We start from the raw sequence: 21,218 nt of genomic DNA, 5'->3' as shown, positions 1-21,218 counted from the left end.
CACGCTTCCTCCTTCTGTTCAATATAGTACTAGAAGTCTTAACTAGAAGAGTAAGACAAGAGAAGATACAAGAAAGGAACCAAGAGGTGAAAATATTTTCATTTGTAATAATATGATTCTATAAAAAATATATTTTGCCCAGAAAACTCCAATGGCTGATAAATACATTTAGCAAAGTAACAGGTTTTAATCTGAGCCTCCAAATCAGTAGCCTACCTAAAAATACTGCACGTACTGAGAATAAAATCAAGAAAACCATGCTATTCCAAATAACCTCAAAGTGTAATGAATTAGGATAAATGTCACCAAAAAGTGAAACTTTTACAATGAAAGCAGTAAGAAAGTGAAAATAAGAAATTGAAGATGTTACGATAACTTGCAAAGACCTTCTGTGATCATTATTGTAGGGTTAATATTGTGAAACTGGTCATCCTAATAAAAGCGATCTGTGGACACCACATGATCCACATAAAATTTCCAGTTCAATGTTCATAGAAAATGAAAAAGAAATTTTAAATCCCAAACGGAAACACAAAAGACCAAGAATAGCTGAAACAATTTTGAACCATGAAACAAAAACAAAGAAAACTAAAAAGAATGAAAACAAAAACTTATGGAAGCATCACCATTCCAGATTTCAAGTTACTATAACCAATTGAAATAATAAATAGAGTATGGCAGTGGCCCCCAAACAAACATTGATTGGTGGTAGAAAACTAATGACCCACATATAAGCCCACAGTCCTGCAGTCTCTTAATTTTTGTAAAAGAGGCCAAAGATTCACATTGTAGAAAACAAATGGTGCCAGTCACATTGGACAGATTGGACTATAGGTGGATGAATGAAGTTAGAGCCTTATCTCTCACCCTGCATAAAACTCAGCTTCCCATGGTCCACGTATCTCAACACAAGGCCCAAATGGTACAGATTAATGACTAATTCTTTGGTACAGCTAAATACTTTCTGAGCAGGTCACTGGTACAGACACTATAAACAAGTAATTACCAAAGTAATAAATGGGACCCCATGAAACTAAAAATCTTCTGTGCAGCAAAGGACACCACAAAGTGATTGACAAGGCAGCATGGAAGAATGGCTAAAAGTCTTTCCACATTGTACACATGAGAGAGGGTATGTAGAATATAAAGAATGCATTGTTACTTCAAAAACTGATCCGTGATATTCACATTGAGTCTTGTCTTTACCCAGGTGTGTAAATACATTAAAAATAGAGCAATTACAATGATCAGAAATTTACTTACTATACATCAAAGGAAATATTTAGCAATGTCATGGGATTCTAAGAATACTTTGTAATTAAGAATAGATTAAATGCTTTCATTTTATTACTCAATTATTAATCTTTTGACTGAATAACGTGGTTTAAAATGTAGCATGTGGGTCTATGGTAAAGTCATTGAAGCAAACAATAGAAAATGAGAAATTTAAATTTAAATTTTACGTACAAATTCTTGATTTTCTGCACTCTTATCAAAACTTCTCTCATTTTCCACTTTAAATTCTGTTATTTCTTCTTCTAGTTCTTCTGAAAATATTATATCTTTTACATAAAAAATATGAACAACAATTAGGCAAAATAATACTCTATAAAAATAGAAGTAATGTAAAGTTAGGGTTTTATTTTTTATATGTTATTTCAATTAACCACATGCTATAGGTGTATATTTACATCCTCAAGAAAACTTGTAATTGAAGACAAATCAACACTTGGACAGGTACTACATATTGGTCAGTTTTGAGTCATACATGCTTCATAGGATTTGTTAGGAAACTCATAAATGACCTATGTGCTTACATCCACATATGAAGGAACTGTGGAAAATAACACTTTCATCCTGTAAACTATCCTTGCCTTGCAAGAGTAACTTAAGTAACTCACTGTTCACTTCCCCCAAATGGTACTTGGTTTACCACACATTTTTCTGTGAACAGGATAACAGGCTTTTGCTCTGCACTGAAACTGCTACTTTTTTTTTTTTTTTTTGGTTTTTCGAGACAGGGATTCTTTGTGTAGCTTTGGAGCCTTTCCTGGAACTCACTCTGTAGACCAGGCTGGTGTCGAACTCACAGAGATCTGCCTGCCTCTGCCTCCCAAGTGCTGGGATTAAAGGCACCACCGCCTGACAAATTGCTCTTTTATGACTCACTTTATCACATGTAGTCATTCTGTACTGTACACCCTTTTTTTCCCAAGAAAAATGGGTATTGCTGTAGCTACCCTAGCTTAAGATAATGCTTAAACTCTTCTTTTCGACTTCAACTTGAACCCACTTTGTTACAGTTGTATCCGTTTTTCTCCTTGACATGTAGGAACTATATTAAAGGTTGTTCTAAGATCCGAAGATCTCATTTGCTTTCGTTTCCTGTTTTCTTTTAATTACTTTGTGTGATTCTGATAGGTTTTGACTTTTAAGTTTTGAAAGTAAATAAGCCATTGCAGACATGGTTTCTTTACTGATATAAACACAGAGAGATGAGTTTCAGACAATAGAGTACATAGAAATGAAAAGGTGTAAAAGCAAACAAGATGTGCATATAAGTAATGAGATTTTCAATGACTGAACTGCCATATGCGAGTGTACCCTAATTTATTGAAATAGATTATAGATATGGTTTTAAAATGCCATTCCTATTCCTTGTAAATCAATTACAATGCTTTGCAGATGGAGGAAGGCAGTGCACTATGAGTTATAAACAACACAAAAATTGATTTTCTTTTCTGAAGATGTGGTATATTGATGTTTGTCCAGCCCAGAACAGAATCTCTGAGCTCAACATGTCTCTGCCCTGACCTTTCAGGGAGCTTTACTATAGGTGTGCGTTTTGAGACCTAGGTGTCCAGAAATGATGTTCAATCTTTGAGGAAGTCACATATGTCTCATGATTGACTTATAGAAGTCACTAATAAACAGGGAATTTGCACACTGGAAAGGTTAAGGTGAGTGAACCTGAGTATTAAACATTGAAGCTATGCTTACATTTACTAATAATTCATATTGTCCTTGTGAATGTTTTTGAAGCATGTCTGCCACCAGTGAGATGGCATTGCTTATGTCAAACACTATCATCACCATCATCAAGATATAATGGGCATCAGGAAGTCTGTGTGCATTTGAAAATTAATAAAATAAACTGATCAGAAGAATGTGACATACGAAATTTACCTGGTTGAGATTGGTGTGGTAGAGACTCAGGTTTGGAGATTGGATGTGAATAATCCCTCAGCTGAATGGATTTTCAAATGAGATACTTAATTAATATTTTGGAATTCAATAAATATTAATCATTTAATATAAATATTAAAAGTCATTTACCTCTGGGTGAGGACATTTTTCAGCCCACACTGAAAGAAAAAGGATAAATTTATTAATCTCCTACACAATGGGAACTACAAAAGTAACTCTATATAGGCTTTGGATGGCAGTGAGTTCTTATTCCCTTCTTCCTAAATAAACACCTATTAGTTTACTGGTTAGGACAACAGCTGACAGAAATGACTGAGACATTCTAAAAGCAATCTATAGATTCAATGTAATCCTCATCAAAACTACAACATAATTAGTCAGAGAAATTGAAAAAAAATAACCACACCAGCATGAAAAAGCCTTTCAGCTCCACATAGAAATAAAAATAAATGAACAAAGAAAAAACCCTGGAGAGAGGTAAAACAAACCCCAATACAAAAAGAGTGGAGAAACCACCACCCCAGATTTCATGATTTTTACAGGTCTAGAGTAATAAAAACATCATGGTTTTAGCATCACAGTATACATGTTGATCAATGAAATCAAACTGAACACCAAACATAAGTCCACACACCTACGGACACTATTTTTGATAAAGAAACTAGAAAGACACGCTGGAAAAAAACAGCTTCAATACATGGTGCTCACCAAACTTTATGGCTGCAAGAAGAATTCACAGAGAACTATATTTCTAACCATGAATAAAACTCAACTCCAAGTGGATCAAGGATCTCAAAATGAGACCAGAGACCCTGAATAAGACAGAAGACAAAGTGTGTAATAGGCTTGAACTGACTGGTACAGGAAAAAAAAAAACAACTTTCTGAATAGGACAGCTGTGGCACAGGCACTAAGACCTACATTTAATAAATGGGACCACATGAAGCTAAAAGCATCTTTAAGGCGAGGTATGTATACCAGTTATGGGATTTTAAATAATCACTCCACCATATGATAGTGTTATTGAAGTGAATTATAGATATGAATTCTAAGTACATTTCGTATTTCTTGTTACTAAACTACAGTGCAGTACAGATGAAGGTAAGATATACATTATAAGTTCTAGAACAAAACAAAACTTGATTTTCTTTCCTGAAGATGTGGTATACTGCTGGCTGTCCAGTGCAGAACAGAATCTCTGAGTTCACACATGTCTTTGCTTTGCCCTTTCTGGTAACTTTGAGTACAACAGGTGTTCATTCTGAGACCCAGGTATCAAGAAATCATAGTCAGACACTGGAGAAATCTTATTAGTCTCAAGATTGACTTCTATAAGTAACTAATAAGCAGAGAGTTTGCACACTGGAAAGGATAAAGCCTTAGATCATGAGTATTAAACATTAAAGCTGAGCTTATTTTGCAAATATTTTATATTTCCAATGTAATATATTTTCCAGCATGTATGCCACTATCAGATGACATTGCGTATGTCAAATTCTATCTTCACCATCATCAAGATATAATTGGCATCGGGAAGACTGTGTGCTTTTGAAATTTATTAAAATACCTTGATCAGCTGGGCGGTGGTGGCACACGCCTTTAATCCCAGCACTCGGGAGGCAGAGCCAGGCGGATCTCTGTGAGTTTGAGGCCAGCCTGGGCTACCAAGTGAGTCCCAGGAAAGGCACAAAGCTACACAGAGAAACCCTGTCTCAAAAAAACCAAAAAAAAAAAACAAAAAAAACCTTGCTCAGGAGAATGTGACTTACAAAATTTACCTGCTTGAGATTGCTGTGTTTCAGACTTGGGTTTGGAAATTCGATGAGAATAATCCCTCTGCTGAATGGATTTTGAAATGAGATATTTAATCAGTATTTTGGACTTCAATCAAGATGTAATTATTCAATATTAATATTAAAAAGCATTTACCTCTGTGTGTGGACATTTTTCAGCCCAAACTGAAAGAGAAAAATGTAGAGTGAGTCTCATTCACAGTGAGATCACCAAAACTACCTTTATGTAGGCTTCAGATGGCAGTGAGATTTCATTCCCTTCTTTCATAATAAACTCCTATTATTTTACTGCTTAGGACAAAAAGTGACACAAATATACGGAAACTTAGCAAAGCAACTTAAAGATTCAGTGCAAGAGCCATCAAAATTCTAATATAATTTGTCAGAAAAATTGAAAAAAAGAAAAACCAACCACAACAGCATCTAAACACCTTTCAGGTTCATATGGAAATCCAAAAAAATAAAAATAAAAAAATAAAAAACCAAACAAAAGAATGGAGAGACTCCACCAGCTCAGATTGGACCAAGAGGTGAGTCCCTGTTCTCCTAGGTGCAGTTACAGGCCAGCAGGCAACACTCCTGCAGGCAGGTCTGATTCCAACCACCCCATCTGATCCTTTATTCACAAGTCCTACTCTGTCCCTCTAAGCCTACCCACCACACCAAGACTGCAGCTGCTCCCTGAGACACAGACTCTGCTAGCTCCAATTGAACCAAGAGGTGAGTCACTGTTCTTCCAGCCGGTCACCCAGCCTCTAGGCCTTAGGCCCAGGGGCACAACCCATGCCTCCATTCCCCCACCCATTGCAGCCCCAATTTCAGGCCAGTTGGAAAGTCTCCTGCAGGCAGAACTAACTACCTCCACTCCACATAAGACTCTGTTATCTACAAGTCCCACTTGCTCTCCCAAATCCACCCCTCCCCCAAGACCATAGCTGTTCCCTGAGACACAGATTTGGCTGGCTCCCACTGGACCAAGAGGTGACTTACTGTACTCCCAGACGGTCACCCTGCTTCAGAGGCACAACCCAAGCCCCCTTACCCCCACCCATTGCAGCCCCAGTTGTAGGCCAGCAGGCAAGACTCCTGTGGTGAGGTAACCCAGGCTCAGAAAGACAAACATGATATGTAATCACTCATCAGTAGATATCAGATGTAAAGAAAAAAATAATCAGACTACAACCTACAGCTCCAAAGAAGCTAGGAAACAAAGAGCCTAAGAGGGACACATGGATTGCCATGGGAAGGAGAAACAGAGGCGATCTCCAGGAGTAAAGTGGGGATGGGAGGCAATAAAGGGGATGGGATGGAGGGCATGATGGCATGGCTGAGCTGGGGGAGGGACAGATTGGGAGAGCAATGAAAGAGATATCTTGATAGAGGGAGACATTATGGGGTAAGGGAGAAACCTGGTGCTAAGGAAATTTCCAGGAATCCACAAGGATGACCCGATTAGAAGACTGGCAATAGTGGATAGGGTGCCTGAACTGGCCTACCCTGGTATTCAGATTGGTGAATTCCCTAACTGTCATCCTAGAGCCTTCATCCAGTAATTGATGGAAGCAGATGCAGAGATCCACAACCAAGCACCAGGCTGAGCTCTGGGAGTCCAGTAGAAGAGAGGGAAGGGGATTATATGAGCAAGGGGGGCGGTGTCAAGATTATGTAGGGAAATCTACAGAGACAACTAAACCATGTTTGTAGGAACTCAGGAACTTTAGACCAACAGCTGTGGAACCAGCATGGGACGGGACTAGGCCCTCTGCATATGGGAGACAGTTGTGTAGCTTGGTCTGTTTGGAGGCCCCCCGGTAATGGGATCAGGATCTATACCTGGTGCATGTGCTGGCAATCTGGAGCCCATTACCTATAGTGGAATGCCTTGCTCAGCCTTGCTGCAGTGTGGAGGTGCTTGATCCTGCCTCAACTGAATGTACCAGGACTTGCTGACTCCCCATGGGAGACCTAACACTTTTGGAGGAGGGGCTGGGGGTATACTGGAGGGGAGTTGGAAGAGGGATGAGAGGGGCGTCTGTGGTTGGTATGTAAAATAAAATTTTAGATAAAAAAGAACAAAATAATGAAAGACAACACTGAATAGAGATAAAAGGATACTTAATATGAAAAGAGAATGGAGAAACCACTATCTTAGAGTTCATGTTTTGTTACAGAGGTAGACTAATAAAAACAGCATGGTTGTAGCATCACAATAGACATGTTGATCAATGAAATCAAACTGAACACCAAATGGAGGTCCACACTCCAATGGACACATAATTTTTCATATAGAAACCAGAAAAATGCACTGGGTAAAAAAACATCTTCCACTCATGATAGTGAAATAATCTTGATTGCTGCATGGAGAAAACTGCACAGAGATCTGTATTTACTACCCTAAATAAAAACTTAATTCCAAATGAATCAAGGATCTCTAAATAAGACTAGAGACACTGAATATAACAGAAGAGAAAGTGTGTAATAGGCTTGAACTCACTGGTACAGGAAAAGACTTTTTGAATAGGACACCTGTAGCACAGGCACTAAGACCCACACTTAATAAATGGGACCACATGAAGCTGAAAGTTTCCTATGGCAAGATATCTATGTAAGCTTTGGGACTGTCAATGACTGCTCTACTATATGATAGTGTATGCTGTGTTATTGAAATAGATTGTAGATAAGAATTCTAAATGCATTTCCTATTCCTTGTAATTAAATTACAATGCACTATGAGTGAAGTGAAGCAGTGTACTATGAGTTCTAGAGCAACACAAAAACTGATTTTCTTTTCTGAAGATATTGTACATTGCTGTTTGTCCAGTCCAGATCAGAATCTCTGAGCTCAAACAAGTTTCTGCCTTGTCCTTACAGATAGCTATGTGTGTGGGTGTGTATTCTGAGATCCATCAGGAAATTATGGTCACACACTGGGGCAGTCTCATTAGTCTCATGATTGACTTCTACAAGTCACTAATAAACAGAGATTGCACACTGGAAATGATAAGGCAGTCCAACATGAATATTAAACATTGAAGCTGAGCTGATATTTCTAAATGTTTTATGTTGTCAATGTAATAATTTTGAAGCATGTATGCCACTAGTGAGTTGGCATTGCTTGTGACAAAACCTTCCAACATTATAGTCAAGATATAATTGGCATCAGGAAGACTGTGTGTATTTGAAATGTATTAGAATAAACTGATCAGGAGAAAGTGACTTACAAAATTTACCTGTTTGAGATTGCTGTGTTTCAGGCTTGGATCTGGAGACTAGATGACAAAAATCCCTCAGCTATTTTGAAAAGAGACATTTAATCAATATTTTGGATTTCAACAATATATAATTATTCAATATAAATATTAAAAGGCATTTACCTCTGGATGCGGACATTTTTCAGCCCAAACTGAAAGAAAAAGAAAGTATAGTCAATCTTATGCACAATGAGAATTCCAAACCTACCTTTATGAAGGCTTCAGAGGGCAATGAGTTCTAGTCCCTTCTTTCAAAATAAACATCTATTATTTTACTGGTTAGGAAAGCAGCTGACAAGAAATATACTGAAATATATCAAAAGAAATCTATAGATTCAATTTAATTCCCATCAAAATTCAGAGAAATTTAAAAAACAACCACAACAGCATCAAAAAGCCTTTCAGGTTCATATGGAAATACAAAAACATCTTGGATAGATTTAAGAAGATTCTCAATACTAAAATACCCTGGAGAAATCACTATCCCAGATTGCATGTTTTGTTACAGAACTAGAGTAATAAAAACATCATGGTTCTATCATCAAAATAGACATGTTGATCAATGAAATCAAATTAATGTCCAAACACCTATGAATACATGATTTTTCATAAAGAAACTAGAAGTACACCCTGAATAAAAAAATAGCCTCCATACATGGAGATTACCAAACTTCATGGATACATGAAGAAGAATATTACCCTGAACAAAACTCAACTCCAAATGGATCATGAATCTCAAAATAAGACTAGATACCTTGAATATGACAGAAGAAAAAGGTTTTAACAGGCTTGAACTCACTGGTACAGGAAAGACTTCTGAACAGAACACCTGTAACACAGCACTAAGACCCAAATTTAGTAAATGGGACCACAGGAAACTGAAAGGTTCTTTATGGCAAAGGACACCATCATCAGGCTACATAATAGGAAAAGAACTTAATCATTTAAACCTCTAACGTACAGTTAGTATCTAAAATACAGAAAGAAGAAAAATTGGACTCCCAGGAAACAACTAACCCAGTGACAATGGTGTTCAGGAATACAAAGACAATTTTTAAAAGATAAAACACAAACTGCTGACAAACTTTCAAGAAACGCTCATCATCTTTCTTTATCAGAAGAATGCAAACCAAAAGTACTTTGAGATTTCATTTTACTCCTGTCCGAAGGGCGAAGTTCAATTAAGCAAATGACAACTCATGCTTGTGAGGATATGACGAAAATGGAACACTTGCTCATTACTGATGAGAATGTAAACTTTTACAGCCATTAAGGAAATGACTCTGGCATTTTTTCAGGAAGCTGGCTACTAATCCTTCTCTAAACCCACCTATACATCTATCTGGCATATACCCAAAGGACTCTGTATCCTACTACAATAAATACCTGCTCATACATGCTCATTATTGACTATTTACAATAGCCAGATTTAGGAAACAGTTTAGATGTCCTTTAACTGGCAAATATATAATGAAACTGGTGAACTTACACAATGGGGTGTTTTGCTTCTATCAAAAAAAGGAAATTAGGAAATTTACATATAAATGTATGAAGCTAGAAAAAAATCATCACGAATGAGGAGACCCAGATCCAAAAGTCAAATACTGTATAATTTCCCTTATATGTGAGTGTTAGCATTTAAGTCTTCAACATGTGTGCTAAAATCCATATAACCACAGAGACTCTGCATCAAGTAAGGGACTGCTTGCAAGGATCATTCAAGTAAAGGGAAATAGAATATATAATTGTAGAGAGACAGTGGGGGGAAGGGCGATGCAAGTGAGAGGTTAGGGTAGGAATATGGGGATGGACAATTTACTAAAGTCCACATGAAAAACCATATGGAAACATACTACTGTAGAAGATTTCTAAATACATATGCATATAAAATAAATCCAAATGGAGTCTCCAAATAAAAGAGGAGATAAAGCCCCAATTAGACATCTTTTGCTAAACATGAAACCTTCAGTTATACCTAGTTGAGTCAATAGACAAAGGGGCACCTTAGGTATCTCAGGTAGAAGAGAACTCAGAGATCCTTCTGGGACTATCTCAATTTTACACATCGCTCATGCTTATTGACATATGGGGCTTATTACCACTTTTGTTGTCTTTTACTTAAGTGTAAATTTATTCAGTGATTTCTTTTGGTAGCACAACATACCGGCATTTGTCTTACATAAAGTCTCTTCATGATGACTCTTACCTTGAATTATTTCATTTTCTTCTGGACCATTTCCTACGTTGGATGACTGGGCAGCTTTCTGCAGTGGATTAGGGTAAAACACACTCTGTCACATGATATTAGTAATGTAATTCCAAAAGGTCTTATTTTCTATTTCTGAACATACCATGATACTAGACTTTAAGAAAATTGTTCATGAGAATATATGCAGTATGTATCAAAGACCATTTGAATGGAGAATCTTATATACACAGTCAAGTTTAAGTCTTTCATTTCCCAATTACATACAAGAAATATAGAATAGAGGGAAAACATCCATAGACAGAGTAATGCCTGATGTGCATGTATCAATAAAAGTAATTATTTTATATTATAATGTATAAAACTAATTTGCTCTTCTTAGTAAAGTTGGAGGATGTTAATGACACAAATGTTCACATCTTTAGTAGGGCCACTCCTCTAGGACACGATTAACATTAATCATGAGGTGTTATACAATGACATTATTTGTGCGGTTAGGCTTGATAGGAGATATGTATTATGTTAAAAGCATTCATATTGTATCATGCTGATTGTGTAGGGATCAAGGCAGAATGTGATTAATTTTGGTAAAAGTGAACAAACAAAACTGACATATTTTGTTAATTTCTTATAGAAGGCAAATCTGGATCAAAATAATAAGCAGACAAGTTTTTATTTCCTATGTTACCTTTAGACAATAACATTAGACCATTATGCAGTTTTAATATGGAAATGTTTCTCAGTGAACAGAAATCTTCCCTAAACACCATTTCACATTTTTTGCATGTTTAATAGCATAAACAAATCTTGCTTTCTCATCCCTCAAGAATTTTAAAAGTTATGAGAATAAGTTGTCCACTATTCTATATGTACAGTAATGCCATCCTATTTGACAGTTCTGAGTGGACACTCCCTCATCTTCTAAAACATGTTAGGCTTCATACTTTGATCTCTGACGACAAAATACCATTCTCACTCCTACCCTGTATTGACAACAATCTTACCTAACTGTCTCTCTGTACCATATGTTTTCTTTATGACAAAACACACCTATCTGAACTAAAACAATTGCTTTTTACTTGTTTTGTCTTCTATTACTATAGCATAGGCTTCCCTCTGAAATTCTCAGTTCTTGATTTCTCAACATAGAGTAGATACTGACTATAAAGATTTATGTAGGTTTAAAACATTAAAAATGTCTTCACAACATACTCATACTTCAGTAAGTACCTTACATTGTATTTTGTCTCTGAACAGATTGTGTAAAAGGCAAACTATAGTGTCTTGAATCTATTTGAATTCTCTACATTAACTCAATTCCATATATATATATATATATATATATATATATATATATATATATATATATATATATTCATTAAGCACATTGGACAATAATGTGGAAATAACTAATTTTTTTCATTGAATTGAGCAAAATAGTTGAGTTTTTCCTTCACAATTAAGTTCTTTTATGGAATCAAAAAGTCCTTCTATTGGCAGATTAGTTGATTATATGTCCATATATCTTCTCAAATGAGGACCTTGAAATAACCCAATGATCGTAAGGAAAAAATTTCTCCTTGACATAACTGAGTATAATCATCACATAACAAATTTAGTTTCTGCAGGAAGAATCAACTTTATGAAATTAATCCAACTCTGAAGTCCATAATTTTTTAGCATCCACTATTTTAAATAGAGAGCCATAAGATTCTCCAGCCATTCAAAGAGCTTAACTTAAAGCACAAGTAATAATCATATAATTATTTACTAAATTACTTATAAAAGACAATGATTAGCTGTGTGACTGGATTCTAAGAATACCCTGTGTTTTATAATAGGTAAAAGACGTTCATTTCAATGTTAAATCATCATTGATGGACTGAATATAGTAGCCTGAAGTGTAGTTTCTTTTGCCCTATGGCAAGATCATCAAACCAAACAGTATTAAGTGAGAAATTTAAATTTAAACAGTTACATACCAATTTTTGATAGTCTTCATTCTTATGACAAACATTTGCATTTTCCAGTTCTAAATCCGGTATTGTTTCTAATTCTAGTTCTTCTGACATATCCACATATTTTATTTAAAAAATAAATATAACAATTAGATACACAATTTTCTATGACAATAGATTGGAATACATTCACAATTAGAATTTAGAAAAAAGTTACTCTTATCAAATATTTCAATTAAATGTACTTTATAGATGAATATTTACATGCTTAGATAAATGCCCAAGTTGTAGAAATACCTGTATATCACTTGTATAGAAACTACCTGTTGCCAGCTTCAAGACATCCAAATACTTGACTAATTCATCTAGTAGTTAACACACCTCTCATAAATGACCAAGCTCTCTAAAATCTACATTTTCAGACGTCATCGATTTTTCAGAACATTTATCATGTGCTCACACCCACAAGCACATTCAAAAATGTACAAATTAAGGAAGTTGGATAAGGATTATGAAATAATTGTTTTTTTTTTAATTGAAACTGGCAAAATAGCTTTAGTTGTAAGGCCCCATTGCTCAAGACTCCACACTTTAGACACAGAATTTGGAGTAATTTAGCTGGACCTGACATAGAAACCTGCTCTCATACTATGAGAACATGCTATGCAAAGTGCCAAGGGAGATAAGCAATCAGTAATCTCACCAGCAGAAAATGGTACACCACCAAGATGTTGAAAAGCCTGGCAAGAAAACGCTCATGGTCAGATAGCAGCACTTTTATTTTTGGGGTAAGCAACAGCTGTCCTATTGGTCTGGAGACCCACTGAATGAGAAATTCATTCCTGGTACTGGGAAACTAATCAACTATCCATGGATGGAGAAATCATAAACACTAGGAGTCATCAATTACTCCCATTTTCTTATAACAGTATACTTACTGTGTTCTAAATATGGTTTTTATAGTCACGGTTATACCCACAGAAGAGTGTAGCTGTCATTTCTCCTCAAAGAATTTACTTTACACAGTACATAAAAGTATTACAGTATATACAATTATTCAAACTCCAAGGAGTGACCATAATATGCCCCAACTCCACTTATAAAGTCCTAAATCTAAGGATCAGGAAAAATAGTAAGAATTAGGTAGATAGATTGTAACATCAAAGTACCAGCACTCTTGAAGCTACACAGCATCTTCTATGCATGACATAGATATTGCTACCATGAAATTTCAAAAGTATGATATCTGAAAAGACACCCGTATAAGGATAACACCCGATGAAATGCTAATGTGGGTGAAGTGAATCTCACAATGCACAACCCCTAGATGAAGATCTGTAGGCAATCAGTGGCTGATAAACAAAGACAAATCAGGTGATTTTCCAGAGATGAGCTCATCCTAGTAGGATAATAGGTTGTGCAATTCCAGTGATCAGTCCTAAACACGTGTACATATAAGCAACACATTAAACAAATACACACAAGCATGCATACACTTACACACACACACAGAGAGACACAAACACGCATGCACACACATATGCACACGCGTGCACACACACACACACAAACATAGTGTGTCTTTACTAATAGTATAGAAGAGAAGTCACACATAGAGTTACTAAGGACCTGAGCACAGGAAAGGTTGTAGGAACAGCCAGAAACCTGAAAATGATGTAAATATAGTACACAAGCATGAAATTATCAAAAGCTAAATAAAATAAAAGGCAACTCTTTTACTGACATTCTTATTTCAAACTTTGGATGAAAGTTTTTCTTGTCTACCATTACATTTTTACTTTTGTTTGATTTAATATGTATTACGTGGGTTATTTTATTTGGCTAAGGTATTTGTTGCCATGTTTTAAGCAAACCTCTCTGCCAAGTGATCTTCCAAGTTAAGCATGTGCATTACCTTCTTGTTCTTCTACATTTTCATATTGTTTGGAAGCTATTGGTAAGTCATCCGCACCACTTTTCAGACTATTCTCAGGAATATCTTGCTAAAATAATGAAAATAATAATGAGAATATAGTTGAATTTCCTATTTTGAATTCAACGAAACTTAAAAATAGGATAGAATATTTTCATAGATAACCTTTTGCATGCTCTTGAGATCAACCTGTCTTTTTATCCCATACAGTCACATATTCTAAAATCAAGCCTTGAAGCAGAAATAGAAAAAGATCATCTGCAGAATTCAATAAGGAACTAAACTCATAATATGAAACTTACATTCCTCACCAAAAATTAAACAGGTAAAGAATAGATTTAAGTAATAACTCTTAATGTGCTTGCCATACCAAAGTATTTGATTTAAAAATCAATTCCTTGAGAAAATCAATTTAATATTATAATAAGGCCCTTTGATTAGTATGATAATACAAACTATGCCAGGTGGAGAAGAATTGAAATATTTTAGAATCAGTTTTGTTTATGAAAAGAAGGATGTATAAAAAATAGTTTTGTTAAAATCTTAGATATAGAGAAAATATTTTCATAAAATTAAAAGGCAATTAGTGATTCTTCTTTGTTTATATAATGCATGTAATTATTCAATTAAATCTTAAACTCTTTCACAGTAAAAAATGGGTATCATTAGAGCATAACAAGCATTAACATGAAGGGAAGCATCAGAACATTCATTTGATGTCTGGAATGTTCCTGGTGCTTATTTATACTTGAAATAGTAGAGATGTCTTTATGTAATTACACATTCAGCATTTTTAGTCATGTAGTTGTGAGATAGGTAAGAAAATTTAAAGTTCACATAGATTCACTATTCTCTAAATGGCATAACACTAACAGTTATCACTTCATATTTAAGTCATATGAACTGGTGGTTTTAATTCAGAAAGATTCTGTGATGAAACATCAATGTCATTATGCCAGTTGAGGATTTGTAAATCTTCAAATACTGTTGAAATATATATCAGTCTGGTCCCAACATTCATAAAACACATGAAGAAAGGAATAAAAAGCCTAATTGACTGTATGCTGAAATCCACATTTGAAGAATTTATGTATAGCTTATCACAATAAGACTTGAAGGACTGGGTGTGTGGTTGAGTGGTAACGAATTTGCCTTGCATTCATTAATTTCATAGTTGATGTAATAAATGAAAAAACAAAAAGGAAAACTACAAAACTCTAAGCACAAGTAATCTAGGACACCCAGAAACAGGAAGCCTAACCTCAGAGTGATTCTGGAGATTTAAATGAGCAATGAAACCACTGTGTAGACATCCTTTAAAATTTGAAGTGTTACATATGATGCAAAGAATTTCAGGTTACTTTTAAAGATTTTGAGCGCAAAAATAAGATGAAATTGAACTTTTGCCTTTAGCATTGGTTATCAAAGACCTTATTCTAGAACTTGCTATAATTAGGGGTGAAACAAGTATACCTCAATTATATGAAGAGTTTTTTCTTCCGTTTTTGATTTAAAAATTTGCATGTACAATATATTTTGAACATATTTTCCCAACCAAAATACTCCCAGATTATTCCCCATCCACCTACCCCCCAAATTTATAATCTTTCTCTCTTAAATCTACCCCCAAATTGAAAATACAAACTTACCACCAATAAGACAAAAATGCCACAAGAGAACAATCAGCCCCCAACAATACCACAAACACAAAATTGAACACTGCTTCCTTTGTGTTGATCAACTTCCCCTGGTCATAGTGTCTGCTCTGGAGTGCCTTTGATATACCCAGTGATGCTTCAAGTAGAACACTGATTTTTTTCCTTTTGCCAACAGCTATCAATTACAAACTGCGTCCTGGTTATAGATGGCAGCCTGTGTCTTCTTCCGCCTCTTAGTGCTGGCACCCTGTCTTGTTGGAACCTGTGCAAATCATCTGTGTATGGACATAGTCTCTGAGTTCATATGTGCATTGGTCTTGGTCCTGTTGTGTCTGGAAGATAAAGTTTCTTTGACCTTATCCATAAGCACTGGCTGTTATAATCATTCTGCTTCCTTTTCTACATAAACACTGAATCTTGATGGAGGAGGTTTGATGAAGACATCCAATTTATGACTAGGTGGTCCAAAGTCTCTCACTCTGCATTTTGACCAGTTGTTGATCTCTGTGCTGATTTCCAACTACTGCAAGAGAAAACTTCTATAAGGAGGACTGGGAAAGGTATAATGACATGTCTCTAGGACTCATTTTCTTGCTGTATTCATTCAGAAGAAGAGTAGCTTTGGGTTTGTCCGTAGGTCCATACCCTACATTGTCAGGTTATTGGCCCCTTTGGCAGTGTCAAGTTTGTATTCCATCTTTTTTTTTTTTTTTTTTGTTTTTCGAGACAGGGTTTCTCTGTGTAGCTTTGCGCCTTTCCTGGGACTCACTTGGTAGTCCAGGCTGGCCTCGAACTCACAGAGATCCGCCTGGCTCTGCCTCCCGAGTGCTGGGATTAAAGGCGTGCGCCACCACCGCCCGGCATTTGTATTCCATCTTAATCAGTCTTTAAGTCCAATGAAAAAGTCATTTGTTATTCCCATAACATTTATGCTACTATGGGACCAGCATATGTTTCAGACACATCACTATTGTAGGTCACAGGGTTGTAGTTGGTGATATTGATGATTACCTTTCTCCTCTGTGAGCAGGAGGTGTATCTTCTAGCACCATGAACATCAGTTAGAAGTTGTAATGATTCTATTTGGGCACAAATCCATCTACTCTATGTTTGGTTATTTAATATGTGGTTTTTTCACCAATAGGGTCTTCCTATTTGGTGGTGGAGTGAGACCAATGGCCTTCACCATAGCCTGTTATGTTTGGATAATTCTACGTGCCTGTAGAATCATCAACAAATGGTTCAGGTCAAACTGGATGGCCACATGCAGAAGAACTAAGTAGAACCATATCTATCACCCTGCATACATCTCAACTACGAATGGATCAAAGACTTCAACATAAGACCATAAACTCTGATTAAGATAGAAGAAAATGTCTGGAAAAGGCTTGAATTCATTGTCACAGTCAATGACTGACTTTCTGAACCAGATACCAATAACACAGGCATTAGGACCAAAACTAGCAAGTGTAACTTCATGAAGATGAAAAGCTTCTCCTTAGAATAGAACAACATCATGTAAAAAATTATGGCATGGAAAATGAATAAGCCATTGCCAATTATACATCTGATAGGGGATTAGCATCTAAACCACAAAGAACTAATAAACTGAATATCAAGAAAACAAATAACATGTTCTAAAAATGGGGTACAGAACAAAGCAGAGATACACAAATGCCTGAGAAACACTTCAGTAAATGTTCAACATCCTTAGTCATCAATGTAAATGTAAATCAATGCCCCTCTGAGATTTCATTTTACCTGAGTCAAAATGGTCAAGATCAAGAAAACAAATGACAGCTCAGCTGGGGAGTATGCAAGGAAAGGGAAACACTTGTTGTTCCTTCCTGAAGGAAGTGCAAACTTACACTAGGATATGAAGAGCCTTCAAACATTCTTTTTGTACCTCATTATATACCCATTGGCAGCCTGAGACAGAACTCAGTAGGAACATTCTTGAACTCTTGGAAAGTTCAACCTGCCTCTGTCATCTGAATTTTAGGATAAAGATTGTGCCATGATGACTGGATCCAATATTTTATGAGAATGAATAATGCAAAGCTACTCTTATACTTATTTTGAGAGAAAGATTTTGTATTTCTACATTTTAATCACTTTAAATAATACTTTTTTCTAGATAAAGTACCAAAATGCTGTGGGATGGTCTTTCTGTATGCTGTGAATATATGTTGCTCCCATGGGTTAATAAATAATGCTGTGTCAGGCTATGGCAGGGCAGGATGGAACCAGGCAAGAAAACCAAGAGAGATAGAGGAAGAAGAAGTAGGGTGGAGTCAGGGAAGATGCTGCAAGCTGTCAGGGGGAGCAAGATGTAATAAAATACAGGTAAAGCCACGAGGCACATAGACTAATAGAAATGGGTTAATTTAAGATATAATAGCTAGCTAGCAATAAGCCTGAGCCATATATCAAACAGTTTATAATTAATATAAACCTCTGTGTTTTTATTAGGGACCAAGTGGCTGTAGGACACAGGAAAACTTCCATATACACCAGACTTGAAAAATTGTTTTTAAAAGTTAGTGTCCTGAGTAAGAGGTTTTTTTTGATATTTTTATTATTAAGAAATTTTATATTCATGTTACATAATAACCACAGATTCCCCTGTCCTCCCTCCTTGCACCCCCAGCCTTCCTCCCCAACCCACCCCCCATTCCCATCTCCTCCAAGGCAAGGTCTCCCATGGGGACTCAGCAGAGCCTGGTACATTTGGTTGAGGCAGGCCCAAGCCCCTCCCTCATGCACCAAGGCTGCTCAGGGTGTTGCACCACAGGAACTGGGCTCCAAAAAACACACTCACACACCAGGCACAGATCTCAATTCCACTGCCTGGGGGTCCGCTAACCAGTTCAAGGCAAACAACTGTCTCACCTATCCAGAGGGCTTAGTCCAGTCCCATGGGGGCTCGACAGCTATTGGTGCACACTTCATGAATTTCCACTAGTTTGGCTGGCTCTCTCTGTACATTTTCCCATCGTGATCTCAATGTCCCTTGCTCATAGAATCCCTTCTCTCTCTTATCAGTTGAACTACTGGAGCTTGGTCTGGTGCTTGGCCATGGATCTCTGCATCTGCTTCCATCAGTTACTGGATGAAGGCTCTATGATGACAGTTACGGTATTCACTAATCTGATTACCAGAGTAGGCCAGATCAGGCACACTCTCAACTATTGCTAGTAGTCTAAGGTGGGGTCATCCTTGTGGATTCCTGGGAACTTCCCTAGCACTCTGTTTCTCCCTGTTCCCATGATGTCTTCATTTATCATGGTATCTCTTTCCACTCTGTCCCTGCTCCAGCTCAAACCTCCCATCGCCTTATGTTCTCATCCCCCATTCCTTGCCCTCCATTACTCCCCCTCACCCTCAGTTTGCTCATGTTGATCTCATCTATTTCTCCTTCACTGTTTGATCTATGAGTCCCTCTTAGGGTCTTCCTTGTTAGCCAGCTTCTCTGGAGTTGTGGGTTGTAGTCTGGTTATTCTTTGCTTTACATCTAGTATCCGTTTATGAGTGAGTACATACCATATTTTTCCTCTTGAGTCTGGGTTTTCATCCATTTGCCTGAAAATTTCATAATATCATTGTTTTTTACTGCTGACTAGTACTCCATTGTGTGTATGTACCACATTTTCTTTATCCATTCTTCATCTGAGGGGCATTTAGATTGTTTCCAGTTTCTGGCTACTATGAATAATGATGCTATGAACATAGTTGAGCTTGTGTCCTTGTGGTATGATTGAGCATTCCTTGGGTATATGCCCAGAGAGTGGTATAGCTGGGTATTGAAGAAGACTACTCCCAATTTTCTGAGAAACCACCATACTGATTTCCAAAGTGGCTGTATCAGTTTGCACTCCCACCAACAGTGGAGGAGTGTTCCCCTTCCTCCACATTCTCTCCAACAAAGCTGTCTTCAGTGTTTTTGTTTGTTTGTTTTGTTTTGTTTTGTTTTGTTTTTTGAGACAAGGTTTCTCTGTGTAGCTTTGCGCCTTTCCTGGGACTCACTTGGTAGTCCAGGCTGGCCTCAAACTCACAGAGATCTGCCTGGCTCTGCCTCCCGAGTGCTGGGATTAAAGGCGTGCTCCACCACCGCCCAGCATCTTCAGTGTTTTTGATCATAGCCATTCTGACTGGTATAAGATGGTATCTCAGAGTCATTTTGATTTGCATTTTCCTGATGGCTAAGGAAGTTGAGCAATTCCTTAAATGTCTTTTGGCCATTTGAGATTCTTCTGTTGAGAATTCTCTGTTTAGCCCTGTAGCCCATTTAATTGGATTGTTTGGAATTTTGATGTCCAGTTTATTGAATTCTTTTATATATTTTGGAGATCAGCCCTCTGTCAGATGTCAGGTGGGTTGGTAAAGATCTTTTCCCATTCTGTAGTCTGTTGTTTTGTCCTATTGACTGTGTCCTTTGCCCTACAAAAGCTTCTCAGTTTCAGGAAGTCCCATTTATTAATCGTTTCTCTCAGTGTCTGTGCTACTGGTGTTATATTTAGGAAGCGGTCTCCTGTGCCAATGCATTCTAGGCTACTTCCTACTTTCTCTTCACATGTTCAGTGTAACTGGATTTATGTTGAGGTCTTGGATCCACTTGGATTTGAGTTCAGTGCATGGCGACAGATAGGGATCTATATGCAGTCTTCTGCATGTTGACATCCAGTTAACATGTAGTTGACATCCAGTTAACAGTTTTTAAAAGTTAGTATCACGAGTGAAAGATTTTTTAAAAGGTACTTTAAAAACTAATGCTAATTTCTGTGCCCTTCAATACATGGGTTGGATATGTAAGCTATTGGTAAGATACCTTAAGTAACATAATGAATAGGTTAGTCTACATATTTAGAGAAGCCTGAAAATTATGTAAGTCATGCTATAAGAAATAAAAATAAAACTACTAATGTTTATTTGTCTAAATATTCCCAAATTTCAAAATCCCTCCACTGTGGTAAAACTATACAAACTAATTTTTCTGCGATTACTTATTTCTTACCACATTTTTGGCTTTCAGAACCTTAAAATAATTATTATGTTTTGGTACTTTTCACCATCAATATAGTAATATTGACATAATTTTATAAAAAAATTCTAGCCAATTTTTCATCTAAAGTGATGACATTTTGACAACTGCTATATTATACCATTTCAAACTCCACAAAGAAGAAATTCAGCACAAGAATTTACCTCAAGA

General features: G+C 36.5%; 1 protein-coding gene and 1 long non-coding RNA gene across 10 annotated transcripts in view; both read right to left on the bottom strand.

The window, feature by feature from the left end:
* LOC131912904 (putative POTE ankyrin domain family member M) overlaps positions 1-21,218 on the bottom strand; it is a 178,950-nt gene that overhangs the window by 26,481 nt on the left and 131,251 nt on the right. For all 9 annotated transcript variants that reach the window (XM_059265186.1, XM_059265187.1, XM_059265189.1 and 6 more), the window contains exons 17-20: positions 4,986-5,046; positions 3,337-3,365; positions 3,187-3,247; positions 1,468-1,562 (exon numbers count right to left, since the gene is read on the bottom strand). In XM_059265186.1, the coding sequence (XP_059121169.1) occupies positions 1,468-1,562; positions 3,187-3,247; positions 3,337-3,365; positions 4,986-5,046 (246 nt within the window). The remainder of the gene's footprint in view (positions 1-1,467; positions 1,563-3,186; positions 3,248-3,336; positions 3,366-4,985; positions 5,047-21,218) is intronic.
* Positions 14,331-16,637, bottom strand: LOC131912926 (uncharacterized). Its single transcript, XR_009379752.1, has 2 exons — positions 15,998-16,637; positions 14,331-14,418 (listed from the first exon to the last, which is right to left on the bottom strand). It is a non-coding gene; the product is annotated as an uncharacterized LOC131912926 (long non-coding RNA).

This window comes from Peromyscus eremicus, chromosome 6 (genome assembly GCF_949786415.1).
Source record: "Peromyscus eremicus chromosome 6, PerEre_H2_v1, whole genome shotgun sequence".
Classification (NCBI taxonomy): Eukaryota; Metazoa; Chordata; class Mammalia; order Rodentia; family Cricetidae; genus Peromyscus; species Peromyscus eremicus.
The sequence above is the reverse complement of the archived record's forward strand: the minus strand, read 5'-3'. Positions and strand labels throughout refer to the sequence as shown.